The sequence below is a fragment of the Trichechus manatus genome, unplaced genomic scaffold (assembly GCF_000243295.1).
Source record: "Trichechus manatus latirostris isolate Lorelei unplaced genomic scaffold, TriManLat1.0 scaffold00140, whole genome shotgun sequence".
Taxonomy (NCBI): Eukaryota; Metazoa; Chordata; class Mammalia; order Sirenia; family Trichechidae; genus Trichechus; species Trichechus manatus.
In genome coordinates, this window is record NW_004444076.1 from 1,465,336 (window position 1) to 1,485,195 (window position 19,860).

Below are 19,860 nucleotides of genomic sequence, written 5' to 3' on the forward strand. Positions count from 1 at the left end.
AGATCCGTTTGGGTTTCTTGCAGTAGTGTTTTGTAGTTTTCTTTGTATAGGTCTTTTACATCCCTGGTCAGATTTATTCCTAAGTATTTTATCTTCTTAGGGGCTATTATAAATGGTATTGTTTTCCTGATCAAATCTTTTCTTGAGATGGTCTCTAAATTCAGGTGGCATATACTGAAAGTTGTACTTTGGTTGTAATTGACTTGTTTCAGTTTTCTTCAGCTTCGACTCAAACTTGCCTATGAGCAATTGATGATGGTCTGTTCTATAGTCAGCCCCTGGCCTTGTTCTGACAGATGATATTGACTTTTTCCATCGTATCTTTCCACAGATGTAGTCAATTTGATTCCAGTGTATTCCATCTGGTGAGGCCCATATGTATAGTCACTGATTATGATGTTGAAAAAAGATATTTCCAATGAATAGGTTGTTGGTCTTGCCACATTCTATTATGTGATATCCAGTGTTGTTTCTGTCACCAAGGCCATATTTTTCAACTACTTATCCTTCTTAGTTTCCAACTTTTTCATTCCAATCACCAGTAATTATGAATGCATCTTGATTGCTTGTTTGATCAATTTCAGCTGTAGAAGTTGGTAAAAATCTTCCATTTCTCTATCTTTGGCCTTAGTGGGTGGTATATAAATTTGAATAGAAGTTGTGTTAACTCGTCTTTCTATCACTGACAGCGTTGTACTTAAGAATAGATTTTGAAATGTTCTTTTTGACAGTGAATGCAATGCTATTCTTCTATATTAGACAGTGTTCTGCTGGTATTCATAAGGTTTTCTCTGGCCAGTCTTTTTAGAAGTAGATTGACAGGTCCTTCTTCCTAGTTTGTCTTAGTTTGGAAGCTCCACTGAAACCTGTCCTCCATGAGTGACCCTGCTAGTATTTGAAATACCAGTGGCATAGCTGCCAGCATCACAGCAACACGCCATCCACCACAGTGCGACAAATTGTCAGACGAGTGGTGGCCAGTTCACACAGGAGCAAATAAAGGACTAGAATCTGATTTGGGTCAGGGGCTGTAAGGTGTGTCTGCTAACTTGCGTTACACAAAAGAATAGAGAAAGTGGTTGTAGTCATGCTATGTGCCAGGCAATGTGCTAGGTGCTTAAATACACATTATCTCATTTAATTCTTGCATCAATTTTTTTAAAGGTTTTGGTTACCAGAAGCCTAAACCCATTGCCGTTGAGTCAGTTCCAACTCAGTGACACTATAGGACAGACAGCTGCTCCATTGGGTTTCCAAGGAGTAACTGGGTGCTTTTGAACTGCAGATCTTTTGGTTAGCAGCCGAGCTCTTAACCACTGCTCTTAACCATGAGGGCTCGTAAGATTAGATACTTGTAAATGCTTTTCAAAAAATATTTTATTCCTTCTTAGCTTTTTGCTGTTAGAGTTAATTTGCCATTTGACCAGTTCATTCAAATCTTCTCTATTTCTCAATTCCTTCTGGAGCTTCTAGTGACTCCCCTTTATGGTATTAGTACCTATTGCTACTTTCCTCAAAATCAGACCTTTCATTCATTTTTAGGAGGCAGTATAAAGTAATGATGAAAAGCAGAAGTGAAGTCAGATCAGCCTTGGCTCTGCCACTTATTATGTGACACAGAGCAAGTCTCTTAATCTTGCTGAACTTCAGTATCCTCACCTATAAAAATGGGAGTAACTATATCTCAGAGGTGGCTAAATGAGGCAAACCTTACAGTGCTTGACATTCAGTTAGAGCTCAATATATGTGGATATAATCATTAAGCATTTTATAAAGTGCCTACTATGTGCTAGTCACCAGGTTTCTTTCTCTTTCTTGTGTGCGTGTGCATGCACGCACACAGACACACACACTTATCTGCTTCCTGTTTATTTGACTTTCTTCATTTCCTTGCAAACTGAGAAGAAGTGGTCTGTGGAAATGTAGGCTTGAGACCTAGTGTGTCTTTATACAACAAGTTGAAAATTACCATCTGTCTTAGTTATTTAGTGCTGCTATAACAGAAATACCACAAGTAGGTGGCTTTAACACACAGAAATTTATTCTCTCACAGTTTAGGAGGATAGAAATCTGAATTCAGGGTGCCACCTCCAGGGGAAGGCTTTCTCTGTTTGTTGGCTCTGGGGGAAGGCCCCTGTCATCAGTTGTCCCCTGGTCTAGGAGCTTCTTGGCACAGGGCCCCAGGCCCAAAGGACAGGTTGCTCCTGGCTCTTCTTGGTGGTAATGAGGTCCTTGCGCTGAGGTCCTAGACCAAAGGAAGATTAATGACAAGGACTTTCCCCTAGAACCGACAGAGAAAAGCCTTCCTCTGTAGCTGGTGCCCTGAATTCAGACTTCTAGCCTCCTAAACCATGAGATAATAAATTTCTGTCTGTTAAAGCCATCCACTTATGGTATTTGTTATAGCAGCACTAGATACCTAAGACAGAATTTAGTACCAGAAGTGAGCTGCTGCTCTAACAGATACCTAAAATGTGGAAGCGGTTTTGAAACTGTGAATGGGTAGAGGCTGGAAGAGTTTTAAAGTGCCTAATAGTAAAAGTCTAGATTGCCTTGAAGAGACTGTTGGTGGAGTTATGGACATCAAAGACAGTTCTGGTGAGGACTCGAATGAAGTGAGCAGAGCTATTACATAGTAGATGGTACAGATGGTGAGAAGCAGCAGCAGAGAAGTGGCAGCAACAGAACCAGGAGACTAGCACCAGATAGTGCTGGAGCTGACCCACAGAGGGAGAGAGCTGAGTGCCTTTGCACAGGAGGCTTCCTGGTGGAGTGGGATGTCTTCAGACACTTGTCAGTGAAGCTAGGCTTGCTCACTCACGGAGCAAGAGAGCTGAGTGCCTTCCAGCTGAAGTTTACTGGCGGAGTAGAGTATCTCCGGGTGCCTATCGGTAGAGCCAAAGAGCTGTGGAACACATGCCCCAGCAGGGCAGACACAGGTGGCGAGGCCCAAGGGGCAGAGAGGTCAAGGAACCAGGAAGCAGAAGGTGAAGAGACAAAGAACACAGGAAGCAGAGCTGTCTCAATCTCCAAGGATGTAAAAGAGAGATGTGAATGGAGAGGATGGGGACCTCCTACCACCAAGAAAGCAGAGCTGGGAGTGGAGCGCATCCTTTGGACCAGGGTCCCTGCGTTGAGATGCTCCTAGACCAGGGGAAGATAGATGACAAGGACCTTTCACCAGAACCAACAGAGAGAGAAAGCCTTCCGTGGGTGCTGGTGCTTTGAGTTTGGACTTCTAGCCTCCTAAACTGTGAGAGAATAAACTAACATTTGTTAAAGCCATTCTCTTGTCATATTTCTGTTACAGCAGTACTAGATAACTAAGACACCATCTGCTGTGTTTTGTAGTGGTATGAGGAAAAAATGGAATATGAGTAAGAGTAGTTCTGGTATAATACTTCTGGCATGTTTGAAGTCATGAGGGAAGGAAGGGCTACATAATTAGTACGAATCTTATTTTATGATTCTCTTTTTATTGTCATTGTATCAACTGAATTGATTCCAATATAACAGCCTCATTCTTGAGGTAATATTAAAACCTGAAATATGTGACTGCTTAAAGGCAGAGGAAAGAATGAATTCATATGTTTACTGAAATGTTGAATTTTTTTAAATTCATAGCTTTAGCATTTCCAGGTCATGTGGCTGCCTTTAAGGGTGATTTGGAAATACTGAAGAAATTAATAGAAGATGGAGTAATCAATATTAATGAACGTGACAATAATGGATCTACTCCTATGCATAAAGGTGAGTTATTATGATTCCTTTTTCGTTTTCAGTTCTGACACTATTGTTGCTGACTTATTTACCTTTTAAAGCAACTATCCATCAGAAACATATGAAAATGGAAATTTTTTTTTGATGCCTTAGGGGATATAAGTCTGTTATATTGTATACAGAGTGCTAAATTTTTGATTCAAGTATGCTGTTCCTTTTATGATGCCAGATATTCACACATTATCAAATCTGAGGGTAATTCTAATGGAAATTATACTGTGACAGTGTTACGTTAGTTAAGATGTGAAATTTACTGCTAAAGAAGTTTCTTAGGACTAACATTTTCTTTGGACTAAAAATGACCTATTAATTCATGCTAAAATAGAAATCATATCTCCTGAAAAAAAAGGTAAGCAGGATTTTCTTTTTTTAGGCCTCTTACTCTGTAAAAATGTTTCTACTTCCAAGAAATTTCAGTGAACGTTAGATTTCAACAAATTTTCAAGCTGTTTGCCTCTCTGCACTTACCTTCCTTCCATGTGGAATTCTATAATGATCAGTTTATTGTTTTTTAACTTGACTTTGTCAGATCATTGACTCAGTGTTGGGAGTATGTACTCTAAGAATTAATCTTGCCAGTTTTCCTTTTATTTATAAAACCAAACCAAATCTTTAACCTAGTGCATATGAAATTCACATTATGATTCATTTGTGATATTATGTTAAAGGTCTCTTCATGATCTGATGGCAGGTAATTCTTCTAAAACTCTTACTCAGAGGAAAATACAGTGGGTTTATTAATATAATTACATATTCGAATTGGACTCTTTCATAAATAACTTCTGGAAGTCCTGAAATCACAGATTATGTTCCTGTTGGTGAGGGTCTTGGTTTAATCATTAAACTTTTTGTAATCCCTAATGTATCTGAAGTATAGAATCTAAGCACCATGCATACCAATAGTTTTATAAAGCAGAGAGGGTGGGCAGAGTGGAAAGAAGGGGAATGTGAAGGGGATTTTCTCCTATACATAGGTAGGTTCCCAGATTGATGATTCTGCCTAGATTCGGAGATCTCGCTGCATCTTTGTTGCTCACTGTTCAGGGGTTAAGCTCTCTGCTGTGGAATTTGTGAATGGGGAAGAGACTAAAAATAAGCATAAAACTAAAAATAAGCATAAAACTTTGTTTTTTAAAAAATGTGGTGCCCTAGAGCAAGGCCCCTGTTGCACATATTAGATAAAACTGTTATTTTTGCTAGTATATGTGTGTGTGTGGGGTGGGTATTATTTAGATACAGTAGCAGAAGATAGGCTTACTCATGGTGCTAATCACAGTGAATCTTTGGGGGAATGGTAAGGTAAGTTTCACGGATGACTGGTTTTTTCTTTACCACTTGAACTGAGATGGAAATGAGGAATCTGGAAAAAGATTGTAAAGAGACTGATATACAATAACAGGGTGTTTGGGGTGCACCCATTGTTAGTGGGTGGGAGGCAGTGCAAGTGAGGAGGAACCAAAGTTTTGCCCTTCACCCTTCTCTTGTAAGTTTGTCCATCCAGGACTCATGGGGCCAGGGATGGATCACATGGTGTGGTGGAGGGGTGGTTAGTGACTGCAGCGAGGGAAAGGGATATTTGTGTGGGCATTAGCCTTTTCTAGGGGACCATCTGTATGTTTCGATCATACCCAATTGGGCAAATTAGAGTCGATGTATCCTTATAGTGTAATTCATGTTTCCCACATTTTGTCAGTTTGCTTCTTTTCCTTTTTATTATTATGTGTTATTTATTTTCATTTTGATTTAGTAGACAAACTGCAGTATCTATTAATAAGGCAGTCTTCCTAGTCACTTAATACTTGTTTAAAGCCAGTATGACTTCCCCTTTCTTTCACTTGCTCTTTATAATTATTAAGCTGTGTTAAACATTTCTAACCACTGTATAAAATTTTATATTGTTCTCTTATAAAACATTGATCAAATTAATCAACATAGCCTTATCAATCTACAATAAAAATCTTGAGTAAACATCATTTTACTGTATTTCATTGTGCAGTCACGTACTGCATAACATCCATTCAGGCAATGTCCAACCACATATACATCTGTGGTCCCATAAGGTTATAATAGAGTTCAGAAATCCCAACTGGAGAATGGGACATAGACATAACTGGACTTAGCAAACGCAAGAGCTTCTCGCATGCAACACACGTGTCTCATGTCTCTTGTATACAAAGCGATTGCGCTGTCAGGTGTATAATGGTACAGTACATGCATAACCTATACTACGTATGTCTTGATAGTCATAATAAATGTGTTACTGGCTTATGTTTATACTGTACTGTACTTTCTATTGTTATTTTAATGTGAACTTTCCCTACTCACAAATAAAAAGTTTACCATATAACAGTGTATGCTTTGACTTATAGGCAGCAGCATCCAGTCTCAGGTATTGCATGTCTTTTGAGTGTTGTAGCATTATCTGTTTAATTTTTTTCGAAAATATTACCGTGAAGTGCGTCATGGCTCCCAAATGCAGCAAAACCAGTGCTAGTGATAGCAGCAGCAAGAGGCAAAGGAGAAGTATTGATTTGGAAATGAAACAAAAGGTTATTAAACAATGCGAAGGTGGAAAATCAGCGAATGCTGTTGCTTGTAATTTAGGCATGTTCGCACGGCATCCAAATCAGATAATGTCCTGTTTCACAGAAGTATCGTGAACATTAAGTGGTGCATGACTGTAGATAAATTACTTAGCACCCTTTCTCCCCCCTTTTTAAAACATTACCTGTGTGATAAAATGTAAATGTTAGGCTAAACTCATTCCAGCTTATATAACTCACTGTTATGATTGATTCATAAATAGGACTTTGTAACTCTTTAAAGAGAAAAGACAGAATATGTTGCTATTTTTGTTCAAAGGGGGATTATTTCCAGAAGTCTCGGAATTCCTATAGTATTCTTTGTTAGTTAGTTTTGGATTGCCTGAAGGGAAGAGAGAAGCCCCAGACTCTTTAGGAGACAAATCTGAGTTTGGCAAATGGCTCCAAGTCAGGCAGAGAAGGGCAAGATGGTTCTTATAGACCTTTTGACAGCTGGGCTGTAGGGCTGTAGTGATAGGATTGCTTCATCGCTGGATCCAGCTCTCTGTCCTGTTCTCTCTGTTGCCAGTATTGGAGGTAGGTTTACTTTTTAAGTGACAAATTCGTACCAACAGTTTCCACTCTTTAATTGATTTTGCAGAGGCAGGTATATATTTAGCATTAACCATGTGCCTGCACTGTGGAGACTTACGAGATTCAGACTGAGCTACATATTTATACCATGAAAGAACTAGAGATCATTGTAAAACAGAATATAATTAATGGCAAGCAATATTTGGTTGTTAAAATACATGCAATAAGAATTCAGGAATAAGAATAGTGGAATGGAAGAAGTTTCTAAGGTCAAAATATTGAGAAACATTCATAGGGATTTAATAATAATACCTTATGTTTGTATGACCCTTTAACAGAGTGCAACTCTTACTTAATCCCGATTGCAATTTTATGAAGCAGCAGTGTGTTTTTCTTGTAAATATGGAATCATTTCTGTAAAAGATGAGAAAATTGAGGTCTAGAGAGATCAGATGACTTGCCCAAGGCTATGCAGCCAGTAATCCTAGATAATTATAGCAGAGCTGAGATTTCATTTATTTTTTTATTCTTCCGTTAACCCATTAACTCTGTAGACGTTTATTGAGGGTCTGTCTGTGCCCAGCCACTTGTTAAATTCTGGGGATATGAAGATCACAGTTCTGTCCTCAAGTCTCATTGGTTAGTAGACTTCAACTCAGGTGTTTTAAATCTTTTAAGTTTTATTCCCCCGCTGCTTCCCTGAGTCATGAGATGAATCTGGAAGAATGGGTAGATGTTAGATGCCTATATAGTTCAGTCATTGGTATTAGATGGGAAGACACATAATCTGAGTTGTGGAGGTGAAAATTAATAGTGAGTACATGTACAGTATTTTGAGGACAAGATTTAGAAAAGTGGTAAACAGTTTAGATAATGAAGTATGATTTGAGGGACATGTAAATTTTTGAGTTGTGATAGAAGAGTATATAAGATGGAGCAAGATTTTCAAAGTCTACGTAGGTCCCTATGGTTGAGATGTGCTCACATCCTGGTCTTATACAAGTTTGGTCAGGGGCTGTATGTATAGCAGCAGGTGAGAAAAGTGTAAATTCTAGTTTTAAGTCCCTTACTTACTAGCTGCGAGATGTTAACCTCTTTGAGCTTCAACTTTTCTGTTTGTATGTAAAGTCCAAGGTATAGGGCCTGCGCACAGTAGATATTTGATAAATGTTTGTCTAATGAATGAATAAATGAAATAGAGAAAATAACATTTTCCCAGCCTACTTTTGTTAGTTATTGTAAGGATCAAAAAAGACATTGTATGAAAGTACAGGCAGTCCTCGGGTTATGAACGTCTGATTTATGTGACAATTCGTACTTGCCCTTTAATGTTATATAAATTTGCCCTCACTTTGAAATTTTTGAACTAACCCCTACTGGCAACAGATTCTTCATCATAATCACCTTCACTTGCTGCACGTGCAGCTTTTAAATCATGAGTACAAGAAAGGCTCGAGGCCTTTTCAGAGTAAGATGAAATAAGAACTGTATGCACCTGTTCCAACTTCCTACAAATTCTTAAAGACAGAGTTAGGAACCTATCTCTCGTTACCAGCGACTGCCTGTACTTTGTAAATGGTACTGTCCAAAATTTTAGGAAGTTTAGTAGTCGTAACTCTTTTTTTCTTTGTATTTCCTGTTTTTTTTCAGCTGCTGGACAAGGACATATAGAGTGTTTGCAGTGGTTAATTAAAATGGGAGCAGACAGTAATATTACCGACAAAGTGGGAGAGAAACCCAGTGATGTGGCTAAGAGGTATAGGTCCCTATCTGCTTTGTTCCTCTATTTTGTTTTTAAAGTTTTGTATGTTTTCTTGTACTCAGAAATCTCTGAGAATTTACATCTACAAATTGCTGATGGAATGAAGATTTTCAAGCTGAATTGCCATTTACCAGTATATCAGCTCTTCTCTCTAAAGCAGTGATTCTCGATTGGGAAATAGTATTGCCCCCTTCTCTATGAGGGTGGTGAGGTACATTTAGAAAAGTGTGTATTGGGCTGTGTCTTAGTCATCTAGTGCTGCTCTAACAGAAATACCACAAGTGGATGGATTTAGCAAAGAGAAGTTTATTCTCTCACAGTCCACTAGGCTACAAGTCCAAATTCAGGGTGTCAGCTCCAGGGGAACGCTTTTTCCATCGGCTCTGGAGGAAGGTCCTTGTCATCAATCCTCCTTTGGTCTGGGAGCTTCTCTGCACAGGAACCTCAGGTCCAAAGGACATGACTCTGCTCCAGGCACTGCTTTCTTGGTGGTTTGAGGTTCCCAAGTGTCTCTGCTCGCTTATCTCTTTTATATCTCAAAAGAGATTGGATTAAGACACTATCTAATCTTGTAAACCTCATCAGCATAACCTCATCACAGTGATAGAATTTACAACACATAAGGAGATCACGTATAACCTCATCACAGTGATAGAGTTTGCAACACGTAAGGAAATCACATCAGATTACACAATCATACAATACTGGGAATCATGACCTAGCCAAGTTGCTATACACATTTTTTGGGGGACACAATTCAATCCATGACAGGCTGTTACAATGACTGGATACCATCACAAACATTTAGTGAGGTCGGGTCCAGGAATGCTGAACGTTCTGCAGTGCTTAGAATAGTGCTGCACAGTGAAGAATTGTCCCACCCAAATACCTGTAGCATCCCTGTTGAGAAACATTGTGTGAAGAAAAGGAGTAATCAACGTGGATTTAAAAAAAAAAAAGTCATAAGGGTTTTGAAACATATTTTGTTATTTGCATTTGAATTAAATTTAATACCTATTATTGAATACTATCAGCTTATTCAAGTCAGGTGCTCAGGGAATATGTAGTCCATCCATTTATTCATTTTTTTGTTAGGGTTACAAAGATGCGAAAGCATAGTTCCTGCGCTCAAGGAGCTTACAATCTTGTGGAGAGACAAATATGTAAACAGAATTTTTATACCATGTTACATAGTAGGTATAATGTACAACCAGAACATAGGATAAGCCTAAGCCTTCCTATTTGAAAGTTAGGGGGAGAATAATTATTATAGATGATAGTAAGGGTTATGAAGAAAAACTACAGGAGGACAGAATTTAGATAAAGGTCAGGGAAGACTATTTTTGTGGAAGCAGTATTTATGCTGACACTTGAAGAAGAAGGGGATGTAAGATAACACCTTGTGTGTTTGAGGAACTACATGTGATTCGGAACTGCTTGAGTCTACATTAAGAGTGTGGGCTAAAAGTGGCAGGTGAAGCTTGATGGGATGTAGGAGCCAGATCATTAAAGTGCAGTGCAATTTTTGTGAGCTCCGGTTCCTTAAAATTTGTCTGTGGGATTTCTTTGAAGACTTGGGGTGTGGTTTTCCTGTATCAAGTATCTGAAATCTTGTCAACTCAGGACCACTTTATTTTTATCTTTTTACACAGCTTTATTGAGATGTAATTGACAAACAATAAACTGCCCATATTTGTACAGTACAAATTGATGAGTTTTGACATATGTATACACCTGTGAAAACCATCACCACAATCAGGGTAGTGAACATATTCATTACTCCCAAAGTCTCCTTGTGCACCTTTGTAATCTCTCTCCCTCTTTTCCCTCCCCGCTTGCCCCTCTCCAAGCAACCACTGATCTGCTTTCTGTCACTATAGCTTAGTTTAAATTTTCTAGAGTTTTAGATAAATGGAATTATAGAGGATGATATCTTCCACTCAGCATAATTATTTTGAGATTCATCCATGTATTAATTGATTCCTTTTTATTGCTGGATAGTATTCCATTGTATGGATATGCCACAGTTTGATTTATACTCACCTGTTGAAGGATATCTTGATTGTTTCCATTTTGTTGGTAATTATGAATAAAGCTGTCAATATTCTGGTACAGGTTTTTGTGCAAACAAGTTTTCAGTTCACTTGGGTAAATACCTAGGAGTGGGATTGCTGGGTCACATGCTAAGTGTATGATTAACTTTATATGAAACTGCCAAACTGCCTTCTATAGTGGCTGTACCATTTTGTATTCCCTCCAGCAATGAATGAGAGTTTCTTTTGCTCCATATCCTCATCAGCATTTGGTAGTGTTAGTTTTTAAAATGTTAGTGATTCAGATAAGTGTGTACTGGTATCTCATTGTGGTTTTTATTTGCATTTTTCTAATGGAAAGTAATTTTAAGCATGTTTTCATATAGTTATATGCCACGTATATGTTTTTTTCAGTGAAGTGACAGTTCAGATCTTTTGCCTATCTAAAAAAAAATTATTTACTTTCTTATTATTGAGTTTTAAGAGCTCTTTATATGGTCTGGATGCTAGTTTTTTCTTAGATAGATGCTTTGCAAAGATTTTCTCCCAGTTGTGGGTTTTTTTTTTTTTTTTAAATTTTGTCTTTGAAGAATAAAAGCTTTACAATTGTTGATAATTTATAAAGTCCAGTTTATCAATTTGTTCTTTTATGGATTATGCTTTTGGTACCATATCTAAGAAATTTGACTAACACAAGGTCACAAAGATTTTCTCCTATATTTTCTTTTTGAAGTTGTATAGTTTTAAGTCTTATATTTAGGTCTATAATCCATGTGAGTTAATTTTTGTATGAGGTATAGAGCCAAGTTCTTTTTTTTTTTCTTTTTCCATATGGCTATCCAATTGTTCTAGGACCATTTGTTGAAAAAATTATCCTTTCTCCACGAAACTGTCTTTGCACCTTTGTCAAAAATCAGTTGTCCGTTTATGTATGGACTTATTTCTGGACTCTGTATTTTTGTCTATTGATCTATTTGTTTATCCTTACAGCAATGTCACATGGGTGATTTAGTACCATGGGTGTATATCTATAATTATCTATAATTCTGTATTGAAATAATAATCTAAATAATTCTATATTTCTTTCTCATTCCTACACCAAAATGCTAGGTATGAGTGTAGTATTGTTAAAGAGATATCCTTAAATCTGGCATAAAGCAAGTACTCAGGAAATCATAACTTATATTATAACCTAGTAGTAGAGATAGTGAATGCTATTAGCCTTACAACTTCCTATGTATGTTTATTACAATGTCTTTCATGATCTGCTGTAGCTGGTGAAAGGTAAGGATGTATGTGTGTATATGAGTGTAGTTATGTATGTATGTGAAAGAAGTAGGATTTAAGGTTTTCATATTTAGCGAGTAATTCTCCATGTCTTAAGAGAAAGTATTAAACATTTCTATTAGCAATACTGTGGGGAAAATTTGCAAATTAACATGCAGTCACAACAACTTCAAAACCAAGAGTATATTACTGGAAGCTTTGTAAATATGGGAAAGAGCAAAGACAGGATAGAAAATATGGATGGAAAGGTCATAATTTTCCATTAAGTTTCAAAACCTTGCTAAGTTCTTTGGGTTGAAGAAGGATGAAGCTATAGTTAGCCCTAAAACTGGAACCGGAGGTAGCTCTGTAATCTAAATTATGTCAACAAAAAGTAAGAAATACAGGTAACCAAGTAGCAGTTCTGGGTTTTCTGTTCAGTTGAGCGACTCTGTTTGGGGGTGAATCTATATTAAATATTCTTCTGGTATTAGGTCTCCTGTTTTAGTTGGATTTTTGCCAATGAAAATTATGGGATCAGTTTTTAATATGATTACTTGTCATTAATGTCCAGTAACTGCTTGAGCTTCCCATATAGCTGTATATATATCAAATTATCTCTGACTTTCAGATAGTTTTGCTCCTTGCCTGGTGGGTGGGTTGGTAGCATAGTGGTGTTCTTGTTCTATGCTGTTGAGGCAATTCTGACTTATCTGACCCTACAGGACGCAGTAGAACTGCCCAATAGAGTTTCTAAGGCTGTAATCTTTACAGAAACAAATTGCTACTTCTTTCTCCCATGGACTAGCTGGTGGGTTCGAACCACTGACCTTTTGGTTAGCAGCCGAGCACTTAAACACTTGCCAGCAGTGTGTAATGTACAGAGTGTAATTCCCTAAGTAAAGTGCAAACTGTAGTTTCAATTAGAAGATGATAGTGGATTGCATTAATTATTGGTTCTTTTCTACAGGTTTGCCCATTTGGCAGCAGTAAAGCTACTAGAGGGACTACAGAAATACGATATAGATGATGAGAGTGACATCGATGAAAATAATATGAAGTTTTTTATAAGACATGGTGTTGAGGGAAGCACTGATGCCGAGGATGATTTATGTCAGAGTGAGTCAGATAAAGCAGATGCCCGAAGTAAGTGTGCCTCTTCTGTTGTGATTTATCCTTTAAGAGATAACATGGCCAGTTGTTACTAAAAACTTGGAAACTATTCTAATGAAAATTACATCTACAAAGTAAAATATTTTGATATTTTTTGGGAAACTACCTGCGTTAGGCTGGGTTCTCCATAGAAGCAAAACCTGTAAAGTGTATAAATATATATATAGAGAGATTTATATCAAGGAAATGGTTCATGTGGTTGTAGAGGCTGAAACATTCCAAGTCTGTAGGTCAGGATAGAGGCTTCTCGTGATTCATGTAGCCACAGGGGCAGATGAACCCAAGATCGGCAGGCCAGACAGCAGGGCTCTTGCTCACAGCCTGCAAAGATCAATGAATCCCAAGATTGGCAAGCAAGACGGCAGGTAAGCTGCTAGCTCAGGTCTCAAAAACTGGAGGTCAGATGAACAGGAGCCAGCTGCTGGATCCAGAGTGAGCAAAAGCCCATGAGTCTTGCCAGAAAGTCCACTTATATATTCGATGAAGGCTGTACCCCCAAGGAAACTCCCTTTCAACTGATTGGCTACTCCTAGCAGATCCCATCATGGAGGTGATCACATTATATCAAAGCTCATCATGGAAGTGATCACATCATCGTATGACTGCCAAGCTACATCATAACTGCCAAACCACTGAGAATCATGACCCAGCCAAGTTGACACATAACCTTAACAATCACACTACCATATAAAAATTGTTTGTACCAGGGGCTGTTGAACATATAAAGAATTGTAAGACATGGTCTCTGTTTCTCAAGGGGGGAATGTTAAATAAGAGAAAAAAAAATTAAGCGAATCATAGGAAGCAGGGAAAGAGACATCTTAAGGATATCCTTGGTTTAGCTGGAAAATGATTTTTATGGATAATAATAGCAACAAATATTTATTGATTGCCTACTATGTGCCAGACACTGTTGTAGAAACAGTGAGCAATACTAAATCCCTGCCCTGCTCTCAAGGAACATACATTCCAGTGGTGGTGGTGGTCAGGGAGAAGGTGACAAGTAATTAATAAGAAAATAGACATGTATCCCAAAGAGTCCACAAGAAAACTTCTAGAGCTAATAGAGGAATTTAGCAAAGTTTCAGGGTACAAGGTCAACAAACAGAAATCAGTTGGACTTCTATACACAAGCAATGAGAAATCTGAAAGGGAAATTAGGGAAACACTTCCATCTATAACAGTACCTAAGAGAATAAAATACCTAGGTCTAACCAGAGATGGGAAGGATTTATACAATGAAAACTAAAACACTGCTGAAAGAGATTAAAGAAGACTTAAATAAATGGAAAGATGTTCCATGTTCAGACTTAATATTGTTAAGATGTACATACTATCCAAAGTGATCTATAGATTCAGTGCAATCCCGATCAAGATTCCAATAGCCTTCTTTACAGAAATAGAAAAAACAATCCTCGTCTTTATAAGAAATGGCAAGAGGCCCTGAATAGCTAAAACAGTGTTGAAAGAGAAGAACAAAGTAGGGGGGCTCACACTTCATGATTTTAGAACATGCTATACAGCTACAGTAGTCAAAACAGCCTGGTACTGGTATAACAGTAGACATATAGAATGGAATAGAATTGAGAGTCCATAAATAAACCCATACATCTGTGGTGAACTGATTTTTGACAAGGGTGCCAAATCCATTTGATGGGGAAAGAAGAGTCTTCAATAATGGTGCTGGGAAAATTGTGTTTCCACATGCAGAAAAATGAAACAGGATCCATGCCTCACAGTATACACAAAAACAAATCAAAATGGATTAAGGACCTAAATGTGCAAACTAAAACCATAAAATTCTTAGAAGAACAAGCAGGGGCAATGGTGTCAGGCCAAGCTTTTAACAATGGATTATCTAATTTAATAACAAAAGCACAGATAGCAAAAGACAAAATGAATAAATGTGACCTCATAAAAATTAAAACTTTTGTTCATCAAAAGACTTTACCAAAAATGTGAAAATATCTAATAACCAAAATATATACAAAACTTAGACAACAACAAAAAGATAAATAACCCAGTCATAATATGGGCAAAGTATTTGAATGACATTTCATGAAAGAGGGCATTCAGATGGCCACCGAAGACATGAAAAGATGCTCAGTGTCATTAGCCATCAAATTAGAGAGCTGCAAATCAAAACCACAATGAGATACCATTTCACTACCACTAGGTTGGCTAAGATAAAAAAAACAAACAGAAAATAACAGATGTTGACAAGGATATGGGGAAACTGGAGCCCTTGTCCATTGCTGGTCAGAATGTAAATGTTACAGCCATTGTGGAAAACAGTTTGGTGGTTCCTCAAAAAACTAAAAATAAAACTACCATATGACCCAGCAATTTCACTCCTAGGTATATCAGAGACTCAGAAAGAGACTTACACACCAACGTTTACTGCAGCACTATTCACAATACCCGGAAAGTGGAAGCAACCTAAAAGCCCATGAACAGATGAATGGATAAACAAAATGTGGTACACACATGCAATGGACTATTACTCAGCCAGTAGGAGAAATGAAGTCTAGATACATGCTACAGTATGGATGGAGCTTGAAGACATTATGCTGAGCAAAATAAGCCAGTCACAAAAGGATAAATATTGTATGACCTCAGTTATATTAAAAGACAAGAAAAGGCAAATATGTAGAGACCAATGTTTATTAGTGGTTACCAGGGGTGGTAGGGAGGGGGAAAAGGGGGATTAGCAGTGATGGAAAAATTGCATTGATGAAGGGTAAGATTGCGCAGCTAATTATTGTAATTGCTGTCAGTAAGTTGTACATCTGTAAAAAGTTGAATTGGTAAAAATCACGTGATAGATATATTTACAACAACGATAAAAAAAAAAAGAGCTGCTGAGGTTGCTTATGTACAACCAAACACCTCGTGGGATTTCGTTCCTTGGTTTGGAGGTTTAGGGTCATAATTTCATGGGACATTCCAGTTAACTGGCCTAAAAATGTGTTTAGTACCTCTGTTCTATTTCCTAGTTCATTGTGCAATTCCTTGGATCTTAAAAGCTTGCAGGTGGCCATCTAAGGTACAACAATTGGTCTCTATTCACTTGGAGCAACAGAGGCAGAAGGAAAGTCAGGAATATGAGGAGGATATGGAATGTGTGGCTAATTGCCTCCATGAACAACTGCCTCCTTGGCCATGAGACCAAAAGAACTGGATGGTGCCCAGCTACCATTACTGAACATTTTGATCAAAGATTCTGTAGAAGAATTCTGATCAAAAGGGGGAAAATGTAGAACAGAATTGAAAATTTTCATGGAATCTAGGTTTTCTGGAGCCATGGAAGTGGGATGAAGCCCTGAAACTATTTCCCTGAGTTAATCTTTAAAGCTTAAATCAAAAATATCCCCTGAAGTCTTCTTAAAACCAAACAGTAGCTTAACTAGTGAAAAAGGTCTGCCTTGAGCATTGTGCTCTTTTAAGATCTGTCTTTATGGGATCAAATTGACAACAGCAATTTGAAAGATTAGATAGGAAACTTAGGGGGCAGTGAGTTTATGTTAAGAGGGGTGGGACAGTTTAGAGAAGGAGGGTGAGGATAGTTGCACAGCTTGAGGAATGTAATCAATGTCACTGAATTGTACATGTAGAAATTGTTGAATTAGTGTATATTCTGTTGTATATTTTCAACAGTAACAACAAAAATAAAATAAATTATAAAACAAAAACACAATATTATTCTAGCTGCTGGGTGGAGAATGGACTAGGAATGGGATAGGGAAAAGTATAGCATTTCAGGTGGGTTATGAAAGGGTGGGAAGAGAATATACTTACCTACCAACATAAGGTTAGATGAAGTTCCTGGTATAATTTAAATTTGTCAAAGATACTGAATTAGAATTGTAGAAGAACAGGTGTGAAATGTCTCTGCACAGATTCCTGGGCCACTAGGCTTGGACTAGGGTAGAGATGATGGAGGTGGTGAGAAATAGTTAGATTTAGGACATATTTAGAAGGTAGAGGTGATAAGGTTTGCTGATAGATTTGAATATGAGTGTTGGAGAATGAAAACAATTAAGGATGATTCCTAGATTCTTGGCCTGTGAAAGTAAGTGAATGGTTAAAAAAAAAATGGTAGTGCCTTAAAGGGACTATTCACTCAGGATGGAATAGTAGGAAAGGCTTTTCATAAGTGGAGTGTGGCTTTTGCCTTGAAGGGTAGCCAGAATTTAGACAGGCAAACGGAGAAGGAGGGCATTCCATTCATCAAACACATATTTGAGTATAAAGTATGTGCAAAGTCTTAGGCTAAGAGCCACAGCAGTGTATCAGAAACAGTTCTACTTTCTGGAATTTGGAAAACATTTTGTATCTACCCAGTATGATACTAGAAGAAGTTACTGAAATTGTGTTTTATCAGTTCTTCTCTCTCTCTGTGTATTTAAAGTGAATTTATTGAGTACCTGTTATGTGTCAGACACTGTTCTAGGTGCTAAGATTACGTTGTTGAACTAAGAGACAAATCATTTCTCTGTATTTGCTTGTTTCCTAAACAGGCATATCTTTTTATTTTTTAAAGCTATGACATATTGATTGTCTACTTTTATTTAATAATATCTACCCTATTTGTTAGTGTATTTCCTAAAATAATTTTTTGGTTTTGTACATTTTATTTTTCTTCTTTCATACTAATAGTGTTATGGAGACATATATGCCAGTGATTTAATTTTTATCATAATCAACTGAGGACAAACTTATTTCATCAAATGGTTAAAGTAGTCCTAATTAGTCTGTGAGTAAAAGTAGGAGTACTTCTTTCCTCTCAAAGGAACACCTGATTAAATGGATGCAGGACAGTGGCAAATCTCAGTGTTATATTTATTATTAAACTAAATTGAAGGCTACCTATTGGAGTAACTTTTAATCTTCATTGTATTTCTGCTAGTGGTTCAGTTACTGGTATATAACTCTCCTGCCAGAGTTTTTTATTTTCCAAAATCCTAATAATGATGGTTTACAATTCTGTAGTGGTTTACAGTTTACAGAACACTTCTACATACATCATCACTCCTACTGTCTTAGGCTGGGTTCTCTGGAGAAGCAAAACCAGTAGAGTGTATAAATATATATATATATATATATATATATATATATATATATATATAGTGTATAAATATATATATATATATATAGAGAGAGAGAGAGAGAGAGATTTATGTCAAGGAAACAGCTTACATGACTGTAGAGGCTAGAATGTCCCAAGTCCGTGGATCAGGGTAGAGGCCTCTCCCAATTCATGCAGCTGCAGAAGTGGGCAAGCCCAAGATCGGCAGGTCAAAGAGCAGGGCTCCCGCATACAGGCTGTGAAGGTTGACGTATTCCATGATTGGCAGGTAAGACCACCACAAGGTTTCTCCTGATTCACGTAGCTGCAGGGGCTGGCGAACCCAAAATCAGCAACTCAGAGAGCAGGGCTCCATTCATAGGTTGTGAAGATCGACGAATCCCAAGTTCGGCAGATAAGCTTGACAGCTCAAGTCCCAAGAACTGGAGGTGAGACGACAGGAGGCAGCTGCAGGATCCAAAGTGAGCAAAAAGCCAGAACATCTACTTATATTCAGATGCAGGCCACATCCCGAAGGAAACTCCCTTTCATCTGATTGGGTACTCATAGCATATTCAGTCATGGGAGTGATCGTATACAAACACTGAGAACCATGGCCCAGCCAAGTTGACACATAGTCTTAACCATCACACCTACATACAGTAAACCTATGAGGTAGATAAAATCTCTGTTGTTTTAATCTCATCTAGTAGTATATCGTTATTTGACAGATGAAGAACCTGAGGTCCAGAGAATCTAAGTTACTTATCCAGAGTCATATAGTGACTGGAAGCAAGGCCTTCAGACTTCTGTATAGAGTCTCTTTGTCACCACACACGCTGCCTTCTGAAAAGAATATTTTTGTGCCACACAACCCTAATTTTATATCTCATAATATTTGGTCGGAGAACCATGGATGAGAACTGTTTCAAGGAGCTGTTTTATAGAAGAAAGGGAAGGAGGATCTGTTTGAACTGAGTCTAACCAAAGTCAGCTGTAGCAAAATGAGTAGGATTTGGGCACTGAATTCAGACATCAGAGCTTCAGTTTCCTCATCTGTAAAATGAGAATGTCATTAAATCAATAGAGAACGGGAAGTACCTGGCCCATAGTAGAGGCTAAGTAAATATCAGTTCCCTTCCTCTTAATCTCTGGAGAGTGTTTTCAGTTATTCCAGCAGGAAGAACTGGTTGTGCCAAAACTGTATTCTCTAAGGAAAATTTCTAATTCATGTCTAGATTTTTAAAAAGTATACTTTTTAAAACAGCTCCCAAAACACTGTCGGGCAGAACCTCGCTGTTGAGGGGTGCGTGGAAGCCTCCTCCCTGCTGGTGCAACCAAGGGAAAACGTGAAGATGCTGGCATAAGGCGCTCCCAACAAACAGCCCGCCCGGATCACCCTATAGTGAGCCTCAGAGTTAATGATCGCTTCACATTCAGAGTTTCCTAAAAGCTTTATTTTATACAGCTTTATTGAGATATAATTCATATAAAACCCAAAACCAAACCCATTGCTGTTGAGTCATTTCCAACTCATAGCAACCTTATAGGCCAGAGTAGTACTTCCCCATAGGGTTTCCAGAGAGGGTCTGGTGAATTTGAACTGCCCATCTTTTGGTTAGCAGCCAAACACTTAACCACTGTACCACCAAAAAAAAAAAA

General features: G+C 37.8%; 1 protein-coding gene across 1 annotated transcript in view; it reads left to right on the forward strand.

Annotated features, from left to right (window-relative positions):
• The window catches only part of ANKRD42 (ankyrin repeat domain 42), a 70,774-nt gene that overhangs the window by 27,472 nt on the left and 23,442 nt on the right, over positions 1 to 19,860 (forward strand). Inside the window, exons 8-10 of the mRNA XM_023739812.1 lie at positions 3,625 to 3,750; positions 8,547 to 8,652; positions 12,928 to 13,103. Coding sequence (XP_023595580.1) covers positions 3,625 to 3,750; positions 8,547 to 8,652; positions 12,928 to 13,103 — 408 coding nt within the window. The remainder of the gene's footprint in view (positions 1 to 3,624; positions 3,751 to 8,546; positions 8,653 to 12,927; positions 13,104 to 19,860) is intronic.